The sequence below is a fragment of the Labeo rohita genome, chromosome 6, assembly GCF_022985175.1.
Source record: "Labeo rohita strain BAU-BD-2019 chromosome 6, IGBB_LRoh.1.0, whole genome shotgun sequence".
NCBI classification, from domain to species: domain Eukaryota; kingdom Metazoa; phylum Chordata; class Actinopteri; order Cypriniformes; family Cyprinidae; genus Labeo; species Labeo rohita.
In genome coordinates, this window is record NC_066874.1 from 35477794 (window position 1) to 35499668 (window position 21875).

Below are 21875 nucleotides of genomic sequence, written 5' to 3' on the forward strand. Positions count from 1 at the left end.
TGTGTGTGTGTGTGTGTGTGTGTGTGTGTGTGTGTGTGTGTGTGTGTAGTGTCTCAGTAGGCAGCGCACTAGGTTTTGAGACGCAGCCGCAGACACTGAAACATCAAACAGGCCGGTCCGGTGCGGGACATTTATAGAAAAAAAACAAAAAAACAACACGAAATATCCACTGAGCATTAAAATCGTCCCTCTGCTGCCCGTTAACCGGGTTAGTCAGTGTTGGTGTAGTTAGTGGTGTGATGGACTGAGGCTGGACGGGTGTCGTAGGGGGGGCGGCTGGTGACGCAGGAAAAACACCCGAAACGAGCAGACGAGACAGTGAAGGCAGCGCGCGGAGCCGCGAATGCGCGAGAACTCCCGCGAAACACAGACGTTCGAGCCGCGGACTGCAGAGACTCGCGGCGGACAAGCGCGAGAGCAGCGGACAGTCGCGCCCGGTTGTCGGTGAGTGATGTTTGTGGAGCCGCGCTCGGTGCGCGTTTCTCTTTGTTAAGTGACCGGAGCGCGCCTGAACGACACCAAAAACTCGAGCTCACGCGTGAGACGGACTGAGAAATCCGCGCGAATGTCCGAGAGACACCCGCGGATGCGCGTCTGACACGGTTATCCGCTCGTACGAAGCCGGTTTGTGTGAGTCTGCGGAGCAAAATGGCTGCTGACACTCACTCACTCAGAGGAGCCGCTCAAACACGGCCTGCCCTGAGCTTCCGTTCGCGGTAAGGCTGACAGAGGGTGTTCGGGAGCGGGTTTAACGGCTGTGACATGATTCACGGGCGCGTCAGGGCGTTTAGCGGGCGACAGAGAGCGCGAGCGGCGCGCCATTAATGAGGTGGAGCAGCGCTTAGCACATTAGCACAGAGGCTAACAGGCCTCAATAACACACACATACACACACACGAACACAGTGACGGACTCAAACTCTAATCAGGGTGAAACACTGTTCAGTGCGGGTGTTTGAGTGTGTCCGTGTTTGTTCGGTTTCTCTGCGGGAAAATAAACGTGAATAAGGCGAGCGGAGCGCAATGCTAATGCTAGTGTCAGAAACCGGCCTCTGGGCCATAAAAGTGATTCTTGACGTTAAACTGCTAATGAAGCAGGTCGTTTTGCTGCGACTGTCACCGAAACGAGAACATGAAGGAATACCGTGGCTGTTGCTGCATGTCTGTAAACAGATGTGTGTGTGTGTGTGTGTGTGTGTGTGTGTGTGTGTGTGTGTGTGTGTGTAGCTGACGGGAATGCGAGGAAACAGCTGATGTTTATGAAATAAGCCGAATGTCACCAGACTCTATTTAGTGTAAAGCGCTGTGTGTTCTGTCTGGATCAGTTGACAGCTCGTCATATCAATACTGAGCGCAGATTCACATGCTACATGTGTGTGTTGTGATTGTGCACCAGTGTCTGATGGTAAATACACTGAGAGTCTTCAGTGTTTGAGATGTGAGACGTGTTACATAATGAAGTCTTGCATCAAATGCACAGATCAGACATGAGCAGATCTGGACTGGATGTTGTTTTCTGGGTTTGAGTCTCTGAATGACTGTGCTGAACTCAAGAACCTGTTTTCAGGATCGTGAGAATCTGTCAGGTGAAACCAGACGTGTTTTTAACATCATGTCTGATACCAGCAGCTCTATTTACTGTTTGATTAGGACTCGGTCGTTTATTTGCTGTGACTGTTACTTTTGTGTTTTTCATGTGAAGCCATAAGAAAGCAGAGGACACCTGTGTGACAGGATGTTGTGTTCCTTTCACTTCCTGAACGCGCTGAAGCGTGTGACGTGTGCAGGACCTCGAACACGCGTGCAGATGTTCCTCAGGACTCTCAGTGTGCGCAGAGAGCTGTATGTTACCATGTCACTTTCTCCTGGTTAACTGTGTGATACCGGTTTAGTTCTGCATTCATGAGACTCGTGATGTTCCGCCTCTGAACCGTCACTAGACTCAAACATCATCTGGGGTGTCTGTGAGCCTTTTTTACATCCTTTTTTAATGAATCTCTATATTAGTGAGGACATTTGATTCATTAAAGTGCAGCGACACACACGTCTGGTCTGCTGTCCTTGTAGGGACTCTCATAGGCGTGATGGTTTTTATACTGCACAAACCATATTTTCTGTCGCCCTAGCCGTCACAGGAAACTTTCTGCTTTTTTACTTTCTCAAAAAAACTTTTGTACCCATGGGCACCTCAGTTTAGGTCCCCACCGTGACACGAGTCCCCATGAGACTGTGTGAATTAAGGTTGAAGTCCCCACCAGGATATATAAACCAAACACACACGCACTGGACTAACACACAGTCCTGAAATAGATCTGAGCGACAGGGCAGACACGCGGCGAACACGCGTCTGATGATCACGGACAGAACAAACGCATCCGGTGTGTTTTTATACGTGCGAGTCTCGTCTTGACCGCTCGCGTCTGTTTGGACGGACGACGGCAGCTGCTGTTCACCGGTTAAAGTTAGCAGCGGCATCTGATCCGCACGGTCGCAGCACAGCCGGTTAAACTCGAACCCGTTTCCGAGCGCTCGGCGGTTCTCTGAATCTGTGTTTCTGTGTGTCTTGCAGGTAATGCGATGTTCTCTGCGGCTCGGCCTGAGCTCCAGGTGCTTCGATCTCGCTCCCTCAACCGCCGGAAACGCCCCGCTGCCGCCCGGGCAGTAGATTCTCGCCCGGCTCCCGCCACATAAACGGACAAGATTGCAAAGATCTGCCCCACGTCGAGCATGACGGCCACCACCCGCGGCTCGCCCGTGGGGGGCAACGAGAGCCAGAGCCAAGCGCCGGACGGCCAGAACCAAACCCTGCTGCCCCAGAACCAGGTGTGACTCACATCAGTTCAGTGTTACCGCATTAAAGTACAACACGCTAAAATGTTTTTGAGAAGCTCTTAAAACAATTCATTAGTCAACCTACCCACTAATCAGCTAGCCACTGCTGAACAGTTAGTTAAGCACCCAACCGATTCTCATCATTAGTTACTTACTAGACTCGCTGATCGGTTTTCCATATTAACTGAAGGCATCGATAAACTGCATAAATTTCAACTTCCTGTTGTTGTTGTTGTGTGTTTAGACGCCCTCTCCGAACTCCTCCAATGAGGCGTCACCCATCAGTCCGCCAGAGGAACAGGGGCAGGCGGAGGCCCCGCCCACACAGGAAGAGGAGGAGCCTGCCTTCCCCCACACAGACCTGGCCAAGCTGGACGACATGATCAACCGGTCAGCAGCGGCGTCGATCTCGCATTGTGTTGGTTGTCTGTCCGTGTGAAGTTAACGTGTGTTTGTGTGGTTTTCTGTGGTTCAGGCCGCGCTGGGTGGTTCCGGTCCTGCCTAAAGGAGAGCTGGAGGTGCTGCTCGAAGCTGCTATAGATCTCAGTAAAAAAGGTCAGATGTCACAAGTGATGAACGCCTATCAAATACGGGTGGGATGTCGTGTTCAGCTGGAGTCATTGGGTGTTTTGCGGTTTGTTGTGATGTTCAGGGCTCGACGTGAGGTGCGAGGCGTGTCAGAGGTTTTTCCGCGACGGTCTGACGATCTCGTTCACCAAAATCCTGACGGACGAGGCCGTGAGCGGCTGGAAGTTTGAGATCCACGTGAGTTTTTCTTTTCGTCTGTGATTGGACAGCTCTCCTGACGTCCTGATGTTGATCTGTTGTTGTCGTCCGTTGCAGAGGTGCATCATCAATAACACTCACCGTCTGATCGAGCTCTGCGTGGTCAAACTGGCTCAGGATTGGTTTCCTCTGCTCGAGCTGCTGGCCATGGCGACGAACCCGCACTGCAAGTTCCACATTTACAACGGCACGCGTCCGTCTGAGAGCGTCCCTGCGGGAGCGCAGCTCGCCGACGATGAGCTGTTCGCCCGGCCGCCCGACCCGCGCTCTCCTAAGGTACGACACTGTGCTTCTGATCTCCCGATCGCAACCGAAAGTGATGGAGCGACGCTTTTGGGGCGTTTATGAAGATCTCTCTCTTACCAATCAGTCGCTAGTTCAAAAATGAGTATTTAACAAACACAAGCAGTCCTGCTCAGACAGGATGATGTCAGCTCAGAAACAGTAGCTCATTTGCACTGAAGTGGTGTATTTGATTAAAAACATTCAACACAAATTAAGCTCTTCTTAAGAAAGTAGCTGCTGGCGTAAGGAGATATGACAGCGTCTATTTAAAGAGAGTTTAAAATAAACACGCCGCCGCAATGTTTGAACGTAAGCAGAGTGGTTTGGTTTGGTCGTGATCTTTTCGTCCGTGTCTCTGGTTCAGGGTTGGCTGGTGGATCTCATCAATAAGTTTGGGACGTTGAACGGGTTCCAGATTCTGCACGATCGCTTCATGAGCGGCCAGGCTCTCAACGTGCAGATCATCGCAGCTCTCATCAAGTACGTTCCTCTGCATTCACGTTCGTTTCTGCGTTTGAGCTGCTGCGTGTTCTGCTGAGTCTTATCGTTTCTTGGTTGTTTTCCAGACCTTTCGGCCAGTGCTACGAATTCTTGACTTTGCACACGGTGAAAAAGTTTTTCTTACCCGTAATCGAGATGGTTCCACAGTTTCTGGAGAACCTCACAGACGAGGAGCTGAAGAAAGAGGCCAAGAACGAGGCCAAGAACGATGCTCTGTCCATGATCATAAAGTCCTTGAAGAACCTGGCGTCTAGAGTTCCGGGTCAAGAAGAAACCGTCAAGAACTTGGAAATCTTCAGGTTAAAAATGATCCTTAGGTAAGCCGTCTCCTCGCGCTCCCCGCTTGATGATTTACTAGTTACGTTTATCTGAACTCGTGACTAGTCTAATCTGCTCGCGTCTGCTTTATAGGTTGTTGCAGATTTCCTCTTTTAATGGAAAAATGAATGCGCTGAATGAAGTGAACAAGGTGATCTCAAGCGTGTCGTATTACACCCACCGGCACGGGAACCCGGAGGAAGAGGAGTGGCTGACGGCGGAGCGTATGGCCGTAAGAGCGCAATCAATACACGATCGATCCATCGATCAATCACCGTCACATTACATACGACATGGAAACACACCATAAACTTTCTGATCTACAGCCCAAAGAGAAAGACAAACGCAGCTCAGCTGTGTCCTACGTACCAGTAGATTTAACTGAAGGGGACATCTGAGCTGTGTGTGTGCGCGTGTGAGATGCTTCCTATACTCAGTCATGTGCTGCTACAGGAAATGCTCATGATGTTGTTTGTCCGTCAGGAATGGATTCAGCAGAACAACATTCTGTCCATCGTGCTGAGAGACAGTCTGCACCAGCCGCAGTACGTGGAGAAGCTGGAGAAGATCCTGCGCTTTGTCATTAAGGAGAAAGCTCTGACCCTGCAGGACCTGGACAACATCTGGGCGGCTCAGGTACGTCACCATATCACAGTAATGACACGACTAACCTAACTGCAGTTACCAGTAGTGTGACGGGACTTCAGTGCCTTGATCACACTGGCGCTGCTCTGAATGAAGCCGACAGGTTAGGATTTCTCTACATATTTTCCTCTGCTAATATCGCATTGATCTTCATAGAACATATCGAGCTGTTTTTAACGTCCGTTTTCTGACATTACATTGCTTTTATTGTTGTACAGTAAAGAACGACTCCTTCCCACAGGTGTTAATGCAGTTGTCAGCTGCCTAAACTGTTGTTACCTCTGGGAAAACTTTCCCTGGTGGCAAAACGCTTTTCCGTCCTGTGCCCTGACAGAATAGTTTCCTTGTTCCAGACCAGAAAGCTTTTAGAAAACCATTTTTTCTGTGGTTCAGGAACGGGCTCCAGCAGCAGAAAGGAGCATATATGTGTAACACTTTAGTTTGGATTTACATTTGATTGCTTTCAGTCTGTTGAAGATAAGTTAAGGTAAACTATTGACAGTGTCGTGTTTTCTCAGGCCGGTAAACATGAAGCGATCGTCAAGAACGTCCACGATCTGTTGGCCAAGCTGGCGTGGGATTTTTCCCCGGAGCAGCTCGATCACCTGTTTGACTGCTTCAAGGTGAGCGGCCGCCGTCACGTAATACGGGACGCTTTTGTTGCTGAGAGAGGACGCCGTGATAACCGGCCTGATTCTTGTCTCTGTGATGCAGGCCAGTTGGACGAACGCCGGTAAAAAGCAGCGGGAGAAGCTTCTGGAGTTGATCCGCAGGCTGGCGGAGGACGATAAGGACGGAGTGATGGCTCACAAAGTGCTCAACCTGCTGTGGAACTTGGCTCACAGCGACGACGTCCCCGTCGACATCATGGACCAGGCTTTGAGCGCCCACATCAAGATCCTGGACTACAGCTGCTCGCAGGTCTGACCTCGAGTCCGAGCGCATCTCTTCCCGCCGCGCGCCCGCGTGCCGTCACTCACCGCCGGCTTTCTTTTCGCTGTCTCGCAGGACCGCGACACGCAGAAGATGCAGTGGATCGACCGTTTCATCGAGGAGCTTCGGACGAACGACAAGTGGGTGATTCCAGCTCTGAAGCAGATCAGGGAGATCTGCAGCTTGTTTGGAGAAGCTCCTCAGAACCTCAGGTGAGTCACTGAGCAGGCGTCTTCGCGACGGTGTCCTGTCTGTCTGTCGGGGTGCGCGACTGTCATTTGTTTCTCGTGCAGTCAGACGCAGAGGAGTCCACACGTCTTCTACCGCCACGATCTGATCAACCAGCTTCAGCACAATCACGCGCTCGTCACGCTGGTGGCCGAGAACCTGTCTGCGTACATGGAGAACATGAGGCAGTTCTCGAAAGGTGCGTGTGTCGCCTAACCGCATATCCGTCATTTTTACTTCCGGTTTAAGTGTAGGCGAACTCTGATCGTAATTCTGTCTCTCAGAGCATCCAGGGTTTGATCCTCAGACGGTCCGAGTGGGCAGCCGCTACAGCCACGTGCAGGAAGTACAAGAGAGACTCAATTTCCTGAGGTCAGTGATGTCTTTCTTACGCGCACTCACAGGAGAAGGTGTTTTCGTCACTGAGGAGTTTCTAACGTTCGTGACCCGTGTCCAGGTTTCTGCTGAAGGACGGCCAGCTGTGGCTTTGCGCTCCACAGGCCAAGCAGATCTGGAAGTGTCTGGCGGAGAACGCCGTCTTCCTGTGCGACCGCGAGGCCTGCTTTAAGTGGTACTCCAAACTGATGGGTGACGAGCCGGATCTGGACCCGGACATCAACAAGGACTTTTTTGAGAACAACGTGCTGCAGCTGGACCCCACGCTGCTCACGGAGAACGGCATGAAGTGCTTCGAGCGCTTCTTCAAAGCCGTCAACTGCAGAGAGGGCAAGCTGGTGGCCAAACGCCGGGCGTACATGATGGACGACCTGGAGCTGATCGGACTCGACTACCTCTGGAGGGTAAAACCTGTGAATTAAAGTGTGTTCAGTTCAGACGAGCCGCCGGTCTCCACGCGAGCGGGCCGCCATGTGCTCGGATCATCTCTTAACTGTTTTCAACGTGTCTGATGTTTCCTAATATTTAAATTCAAATCTGTGATTCTCTCAATAAAAAAAAAATACAATTGTGGCAAAGCAGTACATTTAAATGAATTGATAAAGTCTGAAAATTTGGCCAGTCTCTTACGGCCTCATTGAGATCTTGTTTTTACTGTCGTTTCATTTCTTCTCCACAGGTTGTGATTCAAGGCAGCGATGACATCGCCACACGAGCAATAGACCTGCTGAAAGAAATATACACCAACCTCGGACCAAAACTGCAAGTGAATCAGGTGAGCTCGCCTTCCTCGCCCGACCGCCAGCCGTTGACACGCCGTTAAATCACGTCTGATCCGGTGCCGTTTTCGTTCACAGGTAGAGATCCACGAGGACTTCATCCAGTCGTGTTTCGACCGCCTCAAGGCCTCGTACGACACGCTGTGTGTGCTGGACGGCGATAAGGACAGCATTAACTGTGCCAGACAGGAGGCCATACGTATGGTTCGCGTTCTCACGGTGCTCAAAGAGTACATCAACGAGTGTGACAGCGACTACCATGAGGAGAGGACCATCCTGCCCATGTCCAGGTGCCTGCTGCAGCGACACGAAACCTTTCTGTAGTTTAGCTGGTCATGGGATCGATTCCACAATGCGCTGACACAGTGCAGTCAGGGTGAACAGTCTGAAGTTGCAATCAAACAGAAGTAGCGGCAGATATTTTCTTCTGTATTGTGATGCACATCTGAATGTAACGGAGTATCCTAATGTTGGGCGGGCTTGGTTCTGTGCATGCATTGTCGACTGGATGATGAGATGTGAGTTTGGCACTCAAAGAGGGTATGCAGAGTTTAAGAAATCTAGAGAAATCCTGCATACATCACCAGAAGAGTCACACTTCACTGGAAGATCTAGTTATGATAGTTTCATTAAACAAGGTCGAACATTTTTAAAAATGAAACGCGCACAAATGAATTCTTCAGCACGTGATCTAAAAGATGCATTAAATAGGATGAATTTACATTTCATGCCTGACTTGAAAGTCTGTCAAATGAACTCTTATAGTAGGAAGTCAACAATGACAAAAACGTGAATAGCTTTCTCATATTGTCCGTCTCTGCGTTCCAGGGCGTTCCGAGGGAAGCACATCACCCTGGTGGTGAGGTTTCCCAATCAGGGCCGTCAGGTGGACGACTTGGACATCTGGTCCCACACCAACGACACCATCGGCTCGGTCCGCCGCTGCATCCTCTCTCGCATCAAAGCCAACAGCACGCACACCAAAGTGGAGCTGTTCATCGGCGGAGAGATCGTGGACCCTGCTGACGACCGCCGGCTGATTGGGCAGCTCAACCTCAAAGATAAAACTGTGAGCGTTACAGATGTCCGAATGTGTAAATATTGGGGCTGTCCCGTAATAGTCGGCTAACCTTAGTCGACGAGAACGTGTATTACAGACATTACAAAAATCGAATATTTGTAGAGAGTGAAATGTCTACTTTCAAATCAACCGATTCAAATGGAAAACAAATAATCGCTGATTATGTAATCTGTATAAAACATGCATATAGACGAGCCAGTGTCGCATCTCTTAAGTCAGACTCAAAGAAAGCGCTAGTTTATTAAAATGTTACTGTCCTTACTGTTTTTCCCAGACACGTTCGTAATCGTTACTTCTGCCGATGCGCTGTGGCAAGCTTTCACGTGCACTTGAACGCTTTGTAGGCTATGCAGGCACTTAAAGTCTCGTTGTTATGATTTAAATGGTTTGTTAATAAACATGCGATTAGTCAACTAATGCACAACTACTAGTCGACCAGTAAAAATCTGTAGTCGAGGACAGCCCTAGTAAATATATGTTGATATTTGACATGAAGCTTCTGTATGTCGTGTCCAGAGATGAGCTGCTAACAGACTCGACTGACTCTTTCCGTAGCTCATCACAGCGAAGCTCACGCAGGTCAGCTCCAACATGCCCTCCAGCCCCGACAGCTCGTCCGACTCGTCCACCGGCTCACCCGGAAATCACGGAAACCACTACAGCGACGGGCCGAACCCCGAAGTGGAGAGCTGCTTGCCGGGAGTGGTGAGAACCGTGTTTGTGCTTCATTTAATAACCTCAGGTCTGAATGAGCCATGCAGCATATTAGACGGGAGAACATTTCACACTCTTAAAACTTTATGAAAACTTTTTTTTTTTCTAATCCATATTTTATATGTAAAACAATTGATTTAAGTTATTAGTGTTCTATTTCTGAGTCACTGATTTTGACAAAATCCTGTGGAAAATCAGCCATTTATTGGTTATTAGTTTATCGGCCAGAATTTTAATTTCTGGTCTGAATCACAGTCGAGTCTGTCAGCACATGTTGTTGAGGCGAATGTTGTTCCTCTCTCCTCAGATCATGTCGCTGCATCTGCGCTATATCTCCTTCCTGTGGCAGATCGCTGATCTGGGTTGCACCTTGAACATGCCGTTACTGCGAGACGGAGCTCGAGTGCTCATGAAGCTCATGCCTCCAGGTACCGGCAAAGGCCGTGACGACTCGCCCCGTAACGTGCCATCTGCCGTTAAACGTCACTGAAATGTGCTCCTTGCGTTCACAGACAACACTACAGTGGAGAACCTGCGAGCGATATGTTTGGATCACGCCAAGCTGGGAGAGAACAGTCTGAGTCCCACTCTGGATTCGCGTTTCTTCGGCCAGTCCCCTTCACAAGTGCTCTACCTCACGGAGGTATCTTCACGTTGCTGCAAAACTATTGTTCGTGTGCTTCTGCACCTGCAAACATCATAATCACACTAGGATTTGGAGCAAATCTGGTTTGTCTGGTCTTAGGTGGTGTATGCCCTGCTGATGCCAGCCAGTGGAACGCTGGGAGACGACGCCAGTGACTTCCAGTACAACTTCCTGAAGAGCGGCGGTCTGCCTCTGGTTCTGGGCATGCTCACTAGGAACAACTTCCTTCCCAACGCGGACATGGAGACGAGGCGTGGCGCCTACCTGAACGCCCTCAAGATCGCCAAGCTTCTGCTCACCGCCATCGGGTTCGGGCACGTGAAGGCCGTAGCGGAGGCCTGTCAGCCTGTGGTGGAGGGAACCAACCCGGCGTCACCGGTGCGGCTCACGCTATGACGAGACTTGAGATTTAACACTTTTTTTTTTTTTTTTTCCATGGTGATATGACTGTGTGTTTGTCTTCCAGATCAACCAGGCGACGCATGAACAGGCTCTGGTGCTACAGAACGCTCTCCAGAGCATTCCCAATCCCGCCTCCGAATGCATGCTGCGCAACGTGGCCATCCGGCTGGCCCAGCAGATCTCTGACGAGGTTCCTGATCTTCACCAGTTTAGAGCTGCGGTACGGGGCCCGCTTCACGCTGATATTCACGACTTTGTTGTTTTCCTCCGTTGTACAGAACTTCTTCCAGGCTTCAAAGTACATCCCAGACATCTGCGTGATCCGAGCCGTGCAGAAGATCGTGTGGGCTTCGGGTTGTGGGATGGTGCATCTGGTCTTCAGCTCGAACGAGGAGATCAGCAAGATCTACGAGAAGGCATGTTCACGGTTCATCAGCGCTCATCGCTGTCCGTTGCTGTTTTGATTTCTCGTTTAAGCGTGCATCTGTCGTTCCGCAGACTAACGCGGGTAACGAGCCGGACGCTGAAGACGAGCAGGTGTGCTGCGAGGCGCTGGAGGTCATGACCTTGTGTTTCGCTCTGCTCCCTACGGCCCTCGACACGCTCAGCAAAGAAAAAGCCTGGCAGACCTTCATCATCGACCTGCTGCTGCACTGCCAGAGCAAGTACGTGCTTACGGGAACGGGGCGTTTCTGCGATGACTCGCACAGAGACGTCTCCGCTCAGTTTGTAAATTGAATATAAAATGCCTTTACAGTAAATGTACTTACAGCGGACGCCTAATAGACTGAAGGGTTTAAAAGCAGAAATGCACAGCTCCAATTTTTGTTGAAGCACTATGAAATATTCAGTATAAGAGTGTGTATAACTGTTCTAGAAGAATAAAGGTGTAAGTGTAAGTGGATTTTGCTCCATATGAACAGTTTGTCGCTTCCCTTCCGGGTGTCTTCGTGCTTACATTAAGCACAATTAAGAGTTTATTAATTATTAAGAGTTTATGACTTGTCTCAAGATGTTAAGATATGCTGAAAGACACACCCTGTGGTTAAACGACTGAGAGGTTTAGTTAGTATTTGTTTTTAAAGTAATCAGTATTTTGTTTTAAAAACAGCTGAGGCTGTTTATCGTGACATCTAACGCTACACGTGAGAAAAGACACAGAAAAATCAGTGAAGATTGTCGCTGAAGAACCTGCCTGTATTTCTTTGTGTTTTCAGGGCTGTGCGTCAGATGGCACAGGAGCAGTTCTTCCTCATGGCCACCAGGTGCTGTATGGGACACAGACCCCTCCTGTTCTTCATCACCCTCCTCTTCACTGTTCTGGGAGTGAGTACAGCGTCACATACACCAGTGTGGGAGGATGTTTGATCGCTTTAGACGGCAGTCGTGTGAGAACTGTTCGCTTCCGTTTCAGAGTACGGCTAAGGAAAGAGCAAAGCACGCCGGCGATTACTTCACCCTCTTACGCCACTTACTCAACTACGCGTACAACAGCAACATAAACCTGCCCAACGCCGAAGTGCTGCTCAACAACGAGATCGACTGGCTCAAGAGAATCCGGGTGAGTTCACCGCAACACTCTGACTCGACACATGAGGAATGGGAAGGAGTGGCGGCTTTAACTCGCTTTCCTTCTGGTCGTTTCTTTCACGGACGTTCAGGATGAGGTGAAGAGTACAGGAGAGACGGGCGTGGAGGAGACGATTCTGGAGGGTCATCTGGGCGTCACCAAAGAGCTGCTGGCCTTTCAGACCCCGGAGAAAAAGTTCTACATCGGCTGCGAGAAAGGAGGCGCGAATCTGATAAAGGTGAACGGCCTGTACTTCGATTCGTGTTTATGCAGATGTGTTGCGAAGAGGACGTTCTCTTCATTTGTGGCTGTCTGTGTCTCTCACAGGAACTGATCGATGATTTCATCTTCCCGGCGTCTAACGTGTACCTGCAGTACGTGAAGAGCGGCGAGTTCCCGGCGGAGCAGGCCATACCGGTGTGCGGCAGCCCCGCGTCTATAAACGCCGGCTTCGAGCTGCTGGTGGCGCTTGCCGTCGGCTGCGTGCGCAACCTCAAGCAGATCGTCGACACGCTCACAGACATGTACTATCTAGGCACGTGGATTTATTGAGTCTTGCGTAAATCAGCTGATGTGAAGGCCTTTGCCTGCAGATTGAACACAGACCTGTGATTTGATCCTAATAGTTTGTTTTCAGCTGTGCAGATTTGGGCCTGTTTGCTTTTAGCGTATCAGTGAGTCTCTTTCATGAAACATGGCTTAAATCTTTTATAAATTGCAGTCTTCTGTAGAAATGCATTGCTCTGCTCCTGTTTCACACACAAGAGGCTCATAACGCGTTTTAACCAAATGCGTCTGGTCTCAGGTTGCGAGGCTCTCGCGGAGTGGGAGTATCTGCCTCCGGTGGGGCCGCGGCCGACCAAAGGCTTCGTGGGTCTGAAGAACGCAGGAGCCACGTGCTACATGAACTCCGTGATTCAGCAGCTTTACATGATCCCGCCCATCCGAAACGGCATCCTGGCCATCGAAGGCACCGGCAGCGACATCGACGACGACATGTCCGGAGATGAAAAGCAGGACAACGAGGTAAAACGTGCGCGCGACGTACCGAAAGCCCTTAGTGCAGAGATGAAGTCGGTTGAAACAGGTCTGAATGTACGTCATTGTGCTGCAGAGTAATGTGGACCCCAGGGATGATGTGTTCAGTTATCATCACCAGTTTGATGACAAGCCCTCTCTCAATAAGGCCGAGGACCGCAAGGAGTACAACATCGGAGTGCTGCGGCATCTGCAGGTCATCTTCGGCCACCTCGCCGCGTCCCGTCTGCAGTACTACGTGCCCCGAGGCTTCTGGAAACAGTTCAGGTACGAGCAGCCGTGAATTCTCTCTGTAGGAGTTTAAAATGCATTTTGTGTGTATAGTTTGTGGGGGAGATTAAATCCTTTCTCAGGCTTAATATCCAGAGACAGCTGTACGTTTTGGCTCGAGTTCGAGGCCCGTTTGTTTGACCAGCGGCCGATGGGGGAGGGGGGGACACGAGTTTATTTTTTCATTCTGTTTGGTGACGCTAGTGGCTCAGAAATGGGAGACACTGCACCTTTAATCCACGTGAAGTAAGACGACTGTGTTTGAAACGTTCCCCGCAGGCTATGGGGGGAACCGGTGAATCTGAGAGAGCAGCACGACGCGCTGGAGTTCTTCAATTCCCTGGTGGACAGTCTGGATGAGGCGCTGAAAGCACTCGGCCATCCCACCATGCTCAGCAGGATCTTGGGCGGCTCGTTTGCAGATCAGAAGATCTGTCAGGGTTGTCCTCACAGGTAATTGAAGGACTGGTCAATCATTCTAAAGGATGTTGATTCGTTCTATTCGTGTACACGCGTCGTGTGTGTTTTCACAGGTACGAGTGCGAGGAATCCTTCACGACATTAAACGTTGACATCAGGAACCACCAAAACCTCCTTGACTCCTTAGAGCAGTACGTCAAAGGGGATCTTCTTGAAGGAGCCAACGCATACCACTGTGAGAAGTGTAACAAAAAGGTGAGACGTGTTCCCTAAATTCTCTCTGATCGAATGGAATGCAGATGGGTGACCTCTGGTTCTGGTTTGCCGTCAGGTGGACACGGTGAAACGTCTCCTCATCAAGAATCTCCCGCCCGTGTTGGCCATCCAGTTGAAACGCTTCGATTACGATTGGGAACGCGAGTGCGCGATTAAGTTCAACGATTACTTCGAGTTCCCTCGCGAGCTGGACATGGAGCCCTACACGGTGGCGGGCGTGGCGAAGCTGGAGGGCGACGAGGTGCCGCCGGAGAGCCAGGTCATCCCCGAGAACTCGCCGGCAGAGCCCGAGCCGAACGACGGCTCCCGTTACCGGCTCGTGGGTGTGCTGGTGCACTCGGGTCAGGCCAGCGGCGGACACTATTACTCGTACGTCGTCCAGCGGCACGGCAACGGCGGCGACGGACAGAAGGACCGCTGGTACAAGTTTGACGATGGCGACGTGACGGAGTGCAAGATGGACGACGACGAGGAGATGAAGAACCAGTGCTTCGGTGGAGAGTACATGGGCGAGGTGTTCGACCACATGATGAAGCGCATGTCGTACCGGCGGCAGAAGCGCTGGTGGAACGCCTACATTCTGTTCTACGAGCGCATGGACGCGGCGGGGGGCGACGGCGAGCTGTTGAAGTACATTTCCGAACTGACGCTCGCCCCCCGGCCGAATCAGCCCAAAATGCCCTTGGCCATCGAGGCCAGCGTTCGCAAGCAGAACGTGCAGTTCATGCACAGCCGCATGCAGTACAGCCTGGAGTATTTTCAGTTCATTAAGAAACTGCTGACCTGCAATAGCGTCTACCTGAACCCTCCGCCAGGTGCGTGGTTTTGCGAAGATGCGCTCGAGTCAGTAGCAGGACGCTCCAGCAATCCATAAACGTTCTGCTGCTGTTGTATATTAAGATGCTCTTCTTCTCTGGTCTTTCTAGGTCAAGATCACCTTTTACCAGAAGCCGAAGAAATAGCGACGATTAGTATACAGCTCGCTGCTAGATTTCTGTTTAGCACCGGATTTCACACAAAGAAGGTCGTCCGAGGCCCCGCTAGTGACTGGTGAGCGTTTACTGTGTGTCGCTGCTTCTGATGCACTGCTGGTCGTGAGCGTAAACACACACCTAACGAAGTTACGCAATTACTAAATGACTAAAACTGGTTGATTTCAATTGTCTGATTGCAGGTAGGGCTGGGCGATGATTATCGTTATCAGCGCTGACAAACATGAGACACGCTGTGCACGACGATGCAGTCAGAAGGCTTTTTAATCTACAAATCGCCATCATTTACCATAGATTTACTGTAGCAACACTAACTGCACAGTGGTATTGTGTCATAAATGTGCGTATATTGGTCGAATTGTATTATATTATTAATGTACTGAAGTATTAGTATAATATTAAGCTATAGCGTTTATGCATTTGTACTAAATCTATTTAGACTACTTTGTTTTCATACAAATACGTAGAAACCATATTACATATTTACATATTGGTTTTAACTGTTATTATCTATGGATGATACCACGGAAGAGCAATGGTTAGTTAAAAAAACAAAAAAAACAAAACAAAAACAGCCAGTCAGAACAATTAAATTTCACCATATAAAAATGAGGTTGCTACAGTTTTTTTCAGATATTACTGATTTTGATAATGAACATAAATCTACATCTGCATCCGAACTCAAGCTACTGTCAAATGTGTATTTCTAGAAGACAAACATTTTTTTAATATTATTATTATTATTATTATTATTATTATTATTATTAATATTATCAGGCAACACAAACCTGTTTCTTGATTTGAAACAATATTACTCATTAAAATATGCAGAACTAAAAAATTTATATTTTTTTCTATTAAGATATTTATTTTGTTAAGGAAAAATGACTGGAAAAAGTACAATTCAAAAAACATAATGTGTTTGTCATATTCTGACCATAAAGAAGAGTTTAAAGCTACAATTAACCGTCTGGTTTTTACAGGTTTCACGTTGTAGCAGAAATTGGCCTTGAAACGTGAAAGAAATAAAAAGTTGACATTTATCGTGATAATTATCAATTCAGCTGATATGAAAAAAATTTATCGTGATCATTTTTTGGCCATATCGCCCAGCCCTATTTCCAGCTCACGCTGGTCATTTCCAAACATTACTGAAGGAGAAACTACGTGGACCAACAAAACTGATTTCAGTTATTTCAGCTAAATGGTTTTTAAGATGAGAAAAAAAAACAACATAAAGCATATCCGAACGTGTGGACTAGTCGTGCACGTCTGTGACGGGGCCAGTCGTATGAGTTGTGCTGATTGACTCTCCTCATCGCTGACTGACTTTCATTTGTTTCAGGTACGATGCTCTGTGCATCTTATTGCGTCACAGCAAGAATGTCCGCAGCTGGTTTGCACACAACGTCCTCTTTGCCTTCCCCACGCGGTTCTCGGAGTACTTGCTGGAGTGTCCGAGCGCGGAGGTCCGCGGCGCTTTTGCCAAGCTCGTCGTGTTCATCGCACACTTTTCCCTGCAGGACGGACCCTGCCCTGCTCCCGTCACCTCGCCCGGCTCGTCCACACAGGTGAGAGGGAGAAATGACTACGATAAACCTGCTCTCGGAACTGATCTGACAGCGTCCCTTATTCCTCAACCAGTCATTTGGCTGATCCTCTTTGTGCTTGTCATGATTTTAGACTGGAAGCATTTAGGGGAAATGGAGTTACTAGTTTTCTATAAAATGGGACTGAACTTATGCTGTGATTTGTACGCAGGCCTGTGACAATGTGACCCTGAGCGACCACCTGTTGCGGGCGGTGCTGAACTTACTGAGAAGAGAAGTGTCAGAACACGGACGCCACCTTCAGCAGTACTTCAACCTCTTCGTCATGTACGCCAATCTGGGTAAGCGCTCGTTCGCTCTCGGCTGCCGTAAGTCTCTAAAGGTTTACGTGAACGTGGCATGTCAAACGTCAGTAAGTGTAACGGGTGGCCGTCCGTCTGCTGCAGGTCTGGCAGAAAAGACACAGCTGCTGAAGCTGAGCGTTCCAGCCACGTTCATGTTGGTGGCGCTGGACGAGGGTCCCGGCCCTCCCATCAAGTATCAGTACGCGGAGCTCGGCAAACTCTACACGGTGGTGTCGCAGCTGGTGCGTTGCTGTGACGTGTCGTCGCGCATGCAGTCCTCCATCAATGGTGAGCGTTCGTTACGCCGTGCGTCGTCAAACGAAGGCTCTCGGGCTCACAGCTGTTTTTCGTCCCCGCAGGTAACCCCCCTCTGGCCAACCCGTACGGCGACCCCGGCCTCACGGCACCCATCATGCCCCTGCAGCAGCTGGTGGCCGAAATCCTGTTTGTGCGCACCAGCTACGTGAAGAAGATCATCGAGGACTGCAGCAATTCCGAGGAGACGGTGAAGCTGCTGCGCTTCTGCTGCTGGGAGAACCCGCAGTTCTCCTCCACGGTCCTCAGCGAGCTGCTCTGGCAGGTTAGTCGCTGACGAACGCTCAGCCTTTACAGTCTGCTTAATGTTGCCCGACGGATGGTGAACGTTCTGTCGTTCCCTGCGGTTTCAGGTGGCGTATTCCTACACCTATGAGTTGAGGCCTTACCTGGATCTACTGCTTCAGATCCTCCTGATCGAGGACTCGTGGCAGACGCACAGGTGAGTCGGAGACCCGCGTGACGAGAGCATCTGAACGGCGAGGAACGTGCAGAACGAGTGTCCTCATATCTGATCTGTTTTTAGGATCCACAATGTTTTGAAGGGCATTCCCGATGATCGAGACGGGCTCTTTGACACCATCCAGCGCTCCAAGAACCATTATCAGAAACGGGCCTATCAGTGCATTAAGTGCATGGTGGCCCTCTTCACCAACTGCTCCGTGGCCTATCAGATCCTGCAGGTGAGGCTGCCGGGTTTACGGTTTGCAATTTACACTTATCCGTTTAACGGCGCGGGGTTCTCCAGCTCTGCTCCTGAAGATTTCCGCTCCAGCTCTGCTCCACACACCTGCCTGAAATCAAGTAACCATGAACACCTTGATGAGCCGGTTCAGGTGTGTTTGGTTGGGGTCGGAGCTGAAATCTGCAGGACGGTAGCTCTTCAGGAACGATCGAGATGGAGTAGAACAGCAGAAGTGACTTATCCTAGGGAAGCAAGAGCAACTGAGTTTGAGTCTTGGCTCTTCGGGTGGCGTCGGAAGGATCGCTGAAGGTTTTTTAGGAGAGAAAATCAAATGTATTTTTTCTGTCATGTTGTTGGAAAAGAAAAAGCCTTTGCCATAGCCAGTAGTGACTGTGTTTTTCATAATGTATTGCAGAGTAACGGGGATCTGAAGCGGAAGTGGACGTGGGCAGTAGAATGGCTGGGCGACGAGCTGGAGAGGAGGCCGTACACGGGAAACCCTCAGTACAGCTACAACAACTGGTCGCCGCCGGTACAGAGCAACGAGACGTCCAACGGGTACTTCCTAGAACGCTCTCACAGCGCCCGCATGACGCTGGCCAAGGCCTGTGAGCTCTGTCCTGAAGAGGTGAGCGCTCAGTCGGTCGAGTCTGGTCATTGCCTGATCAATACAGAATCTGTTGGAGTCTGTTTTTTGAAAATTAGGTAATACAATAAGATTTTTAATAAGCTTTAGGCTAAGAGTTTTGATGCTAAAATGTTAACATCTACAGGGATTGCATTCAAGGTGTGCGTGTTATCAGTTCTTACATTCCCTGAGAATCGCCTTACTAGATCAACACGTGTTTGTTTTGTTCAGGAGCCAGATGATCAGGAAGCACCCGATGAGCACGACTCATCGCCCCCTGAGGACACTGCCCTCTATCCTCATTCTCCAGGGACGCAATATCAGCAGGTGACGTCCACACGCTCGTCCACACTGACGGCTGATCAGTAGCTGTGCATATATCAAACACCATTGTTCTCTAAGGCCAAGTGCACGCCACAGGACAGAAGGTCTCGCACCTTTTCTCGTTAGTGCGTATTATGACACACCGTTATTGCAGGACTAGATTCATCATTTACGAGATCCAACCGTTTAACACCGAAGAGAAAAAGTATGGATTAGTGGGTTGGATGTAGATGTTGATGCCGTCCTCCTCTTTCACACTCTCCGTACCTCTTCGAACGTACATATGTGCGTTTTCTTAAACGTTTAATGCCACATCATTTCGCACCAGTTTGAAGCGTGTCGTAACGTCCGCCGCGAGTGTGCAGCTTCCTGTCTCGTAGCGTGCTCTTGGCTTAACTTGCTGTCAAATCATTATCAGCCTCTCTCATCGAACTCACTCTCGCTGTGTTCCGTCTCTCTGCAGCCTAATAACCACCCTCACGGGCAGCCCTACACCGGCCCGGCCGCCCAGCACATGAATAACCCGCAGCGGCCCCCTCAGAGGCCTCAAGAAAGCTGGGAGGGAACCGACGAGGTCCCTCCCGTCCAGACTAAAGAGTAGCAGTCGCCCACACCTTGCCTTGTGACCACGTCCCGCTCGTCTCCAGGACCGCCGCCGCCGCGTCGGGCGAGACCAGGCCTTACAAGCACCTGCCGCAGTCTCCGGGAACGGAGACGCTCCCCTCTCTTAACGTACTCTATGCCACCCAACTCCTGCAGCACTGACGTCTCTCCTCTCCGCACTAGATCTGTCCCGTCACGCGAGCGCGTGCGATGATGAACCTGGAGCCGAGTTTGGTGCGCAGACGTCACTGTAGCGTGAGCGTGCAGGAATGGTGATGGTGTATATAGTGTGCAAATATCTGAACCTTTGGATCCCCTCCAGTTCCATCATCATCATCATCATATAAATACCACAGCAGCCGAATGAAGGGAAACCTGAGGCAGCGGCGTCGCTCGTACGTGAGGATGAGTTTGCTGCGTCAGCGTGGACCGAGGCGGACAAACGTTGCATCCTCGTGACGTGAGACTCCACGGGGTTTCTGGATCAACTCGGTGTCACTCCACTGATTTAGAAGGCACTGAAGTCTTTGGGCACTTTCCTTCATTCATCAGAAAGCCTTCAGCCTGATAGGAGTGTGATGTGATCTTCTGTGGGGGTTTTTAGCACCGCTGCAGCTGGCGTCACTTTGTCGTCCATCCGCTTCGACCTCATCAGCAGTTGGTGTGACAAAGTGGCTGCAGATTGACACGTTTACTCCGCAGACTAAATACTCTCTGGCACTCGAGTCCATGTTTTATTTGTTTTGTCAGCGGGCTGGAAAGTGTAATAACTTGTCTCGTTTTGCCACCGTTGAATGGAATTTCAGTTGCCCTAGTTCTGAGTCTGCCTCTTGGCTCCGCCCACTCCCTCCGCCCCTGTCCAATGAAAATGCAGCCATGGCCACACTGCTCTGTATCCGGGGAGATCTGCAGGGAGGTCATCGGGACGACGCGCTCCGGGATTCATCAGCTGTACTGGATTTATGAAGTGCGGCTCTCGTATTGTCTGAACACCAAAATCCAAAAGGAAGCCCGCCGTATTCTATTTTGCTGTTTTCTCTAATAGAGGTTATTTTGTTGCATTTGAGAAGCGAGAGTTTGAGCGCTTGAATGAAACAGCGTTGTCCTCGTGTTGTTCTTTTTAAGAGGATATTTACTGTACAGAGTTCTGCGAGCCCTGTTTTTGAGGTCGGATTGTGGAGCTGCTTTAGCCATGTGAAGTTCTCACTCGAAGAAGCCTTTCTTTTCCTGCACAGACGTATAATGACAGAAGCATCGCACCACTAGAAACAATAAATTAAACATTTCAATACAAGCTCGACTTTTTATCAGCTTTCTGATGGTTTCTCTAAGGAAGGTACATTTTGTAAATACCTAATGCACGCAGAAACACTCGGACCCGAGCTACAAAGACACGCTCGTGCTCGTTTAATCGTCGTGTCTCGAAAGATTTCGCGGAGGGGACGCGTCGGCCGGAACGCCTCGCCGATTTGCCGAAGGGTGTCCCGAAACGCCCGCCAAACCCGGCCGGAGGCCTGCAGAGATCCTGACAAAGACTGAACGGCCCTAAAGGGGATCTCGACGGATCTCTGCTAAGAGCGATCGGGTAGTGAGCGGGGGTGGAGGGGTTAAACCGTCTTAACTAGCACTACAGGTCATCCTTCTCTCAGGCCATCTGTTAAGAATACTTCCTCCTCTGTGACAGAGAGAATCTCACAAGCTTCATTTTGTTTTGGTTCTTTTGCTCCATTTTTGTAAATGTCTGGTCAGAATGACATTTGCCTTCTGCTTTGTTTTTGCTTTTTCAGGTTTCATTTAGTTTGAATTCTAAAGCTCTTTTTGTGAAACGTGCATGGATAATATTTCTGGATCAGCACTGTACAAACCCAGCACACTGTAAAATGATACTTTAAAGGTAAAAAAATAAATGGTATTTGAATTACGTGTCTGTGTAATGCACTGACCCTGCTGTGGAACGCACTGTACTGACAGGACAACGATCAGGCTGATTCTGAGTTTCTGAGCAAAATAGCAACTTTGAAAGAGTTCATCACTGAGAATGTGTGTTTGGTGAAATGACTTCATTATTAAATGACTGGACAGGATGAGGTGGGGTTTTTTTCCCTTGAAACTTTTCCTCTGCCCAGGTTTGAGCACACGGTGACGGATGATCCTCGCACTCACTGCAAACACATGAAATAAATTCACGTCTGTTCCGGACAGAGAAATCACGCAGCTGCACACATTCACGTGTAGCTCAAATGATACAGAAAACATGGATTTGCACTTGTAGAACAAATGAACCGCATCTCCAGGTGATCTGCCAGAACGCTCGG

At 49.8% G+C, this 21875-nt stretch overlaps 1 protein-coding gene across 1 annotated transcript; it reads left to right on the forward strand.

The window, feature by feature from the left end:
- Nucleotides 1-56: 56 nt before the first annotated feature.
- On the forward strand, nucleotides 57-21481 carry LOC127166895 (probable ubiquitin carboxyl-terminal hydrolase FAF-X). The gene is made up of 45 exons (XM_051112551.1): nucleotides 57-444; nucleotides 2569-2822; nucleotides 3076-3221; nucleotides 3307-3386; nucleotides 3484-3596; nucleotides 3675-3893; nucleotides 4267-4382; nucleotides 4469-4720; nucleotides 4815-4953; nucleotides 5205-5357; nucleotides 5885-5989; nucleotides 6081-6287; nucleotides 6375-6511; nucleotides 6593-6726; nucleotides 6812-6899; nucleotides 6985-7327; nucleotides 7603-7698; nucleotides 7781-7992; nucleotides 8531-8771; nucleotides 9339-9488; nucleotides 9805-9925; nucleotides 10010-10140; nucleotides 10243-10521; nucleotides 10610-10735; nucleotides 10824-10961; nucleotides 11044-11210; nucleotides 11763-11871; nucleotides 11960-12106; nucleotides 12207-12353; nucleotides 12443-12650; nucleotides 12921-13141; nucleotides 13230-13420; nucleotides 13703-13876; nucleotides 13957-14098; nucleotides 14175-14934; nucleotides 15046-15169; nucleotides 16457-16682; nucleotides 16873-17002; nucleotides 17108-17293; nucleotides 17365-17585; nucleotides 17674-17762; nucleotides 17847-18003; nucleotides 18421-18633; nucleotides 18865-18960; nucleotides 19421-21481. The coding sequence occupies exons 2-45, from the start codon at nucleotides 2727-2729 to the stop codon at nucleotides 19556-19558; spliced, it is 7668 nt and encodes a 2555-aa protein (XP_050968508.1). The 5' UTR covers nucleotides 57-444; nucleotides 2569-2726; the 3' UTR covers nucleotides 19559-21481.
- The last annotated feature ends 394 nt before the right edge of the window (nucleotides 21482-21875 follow it).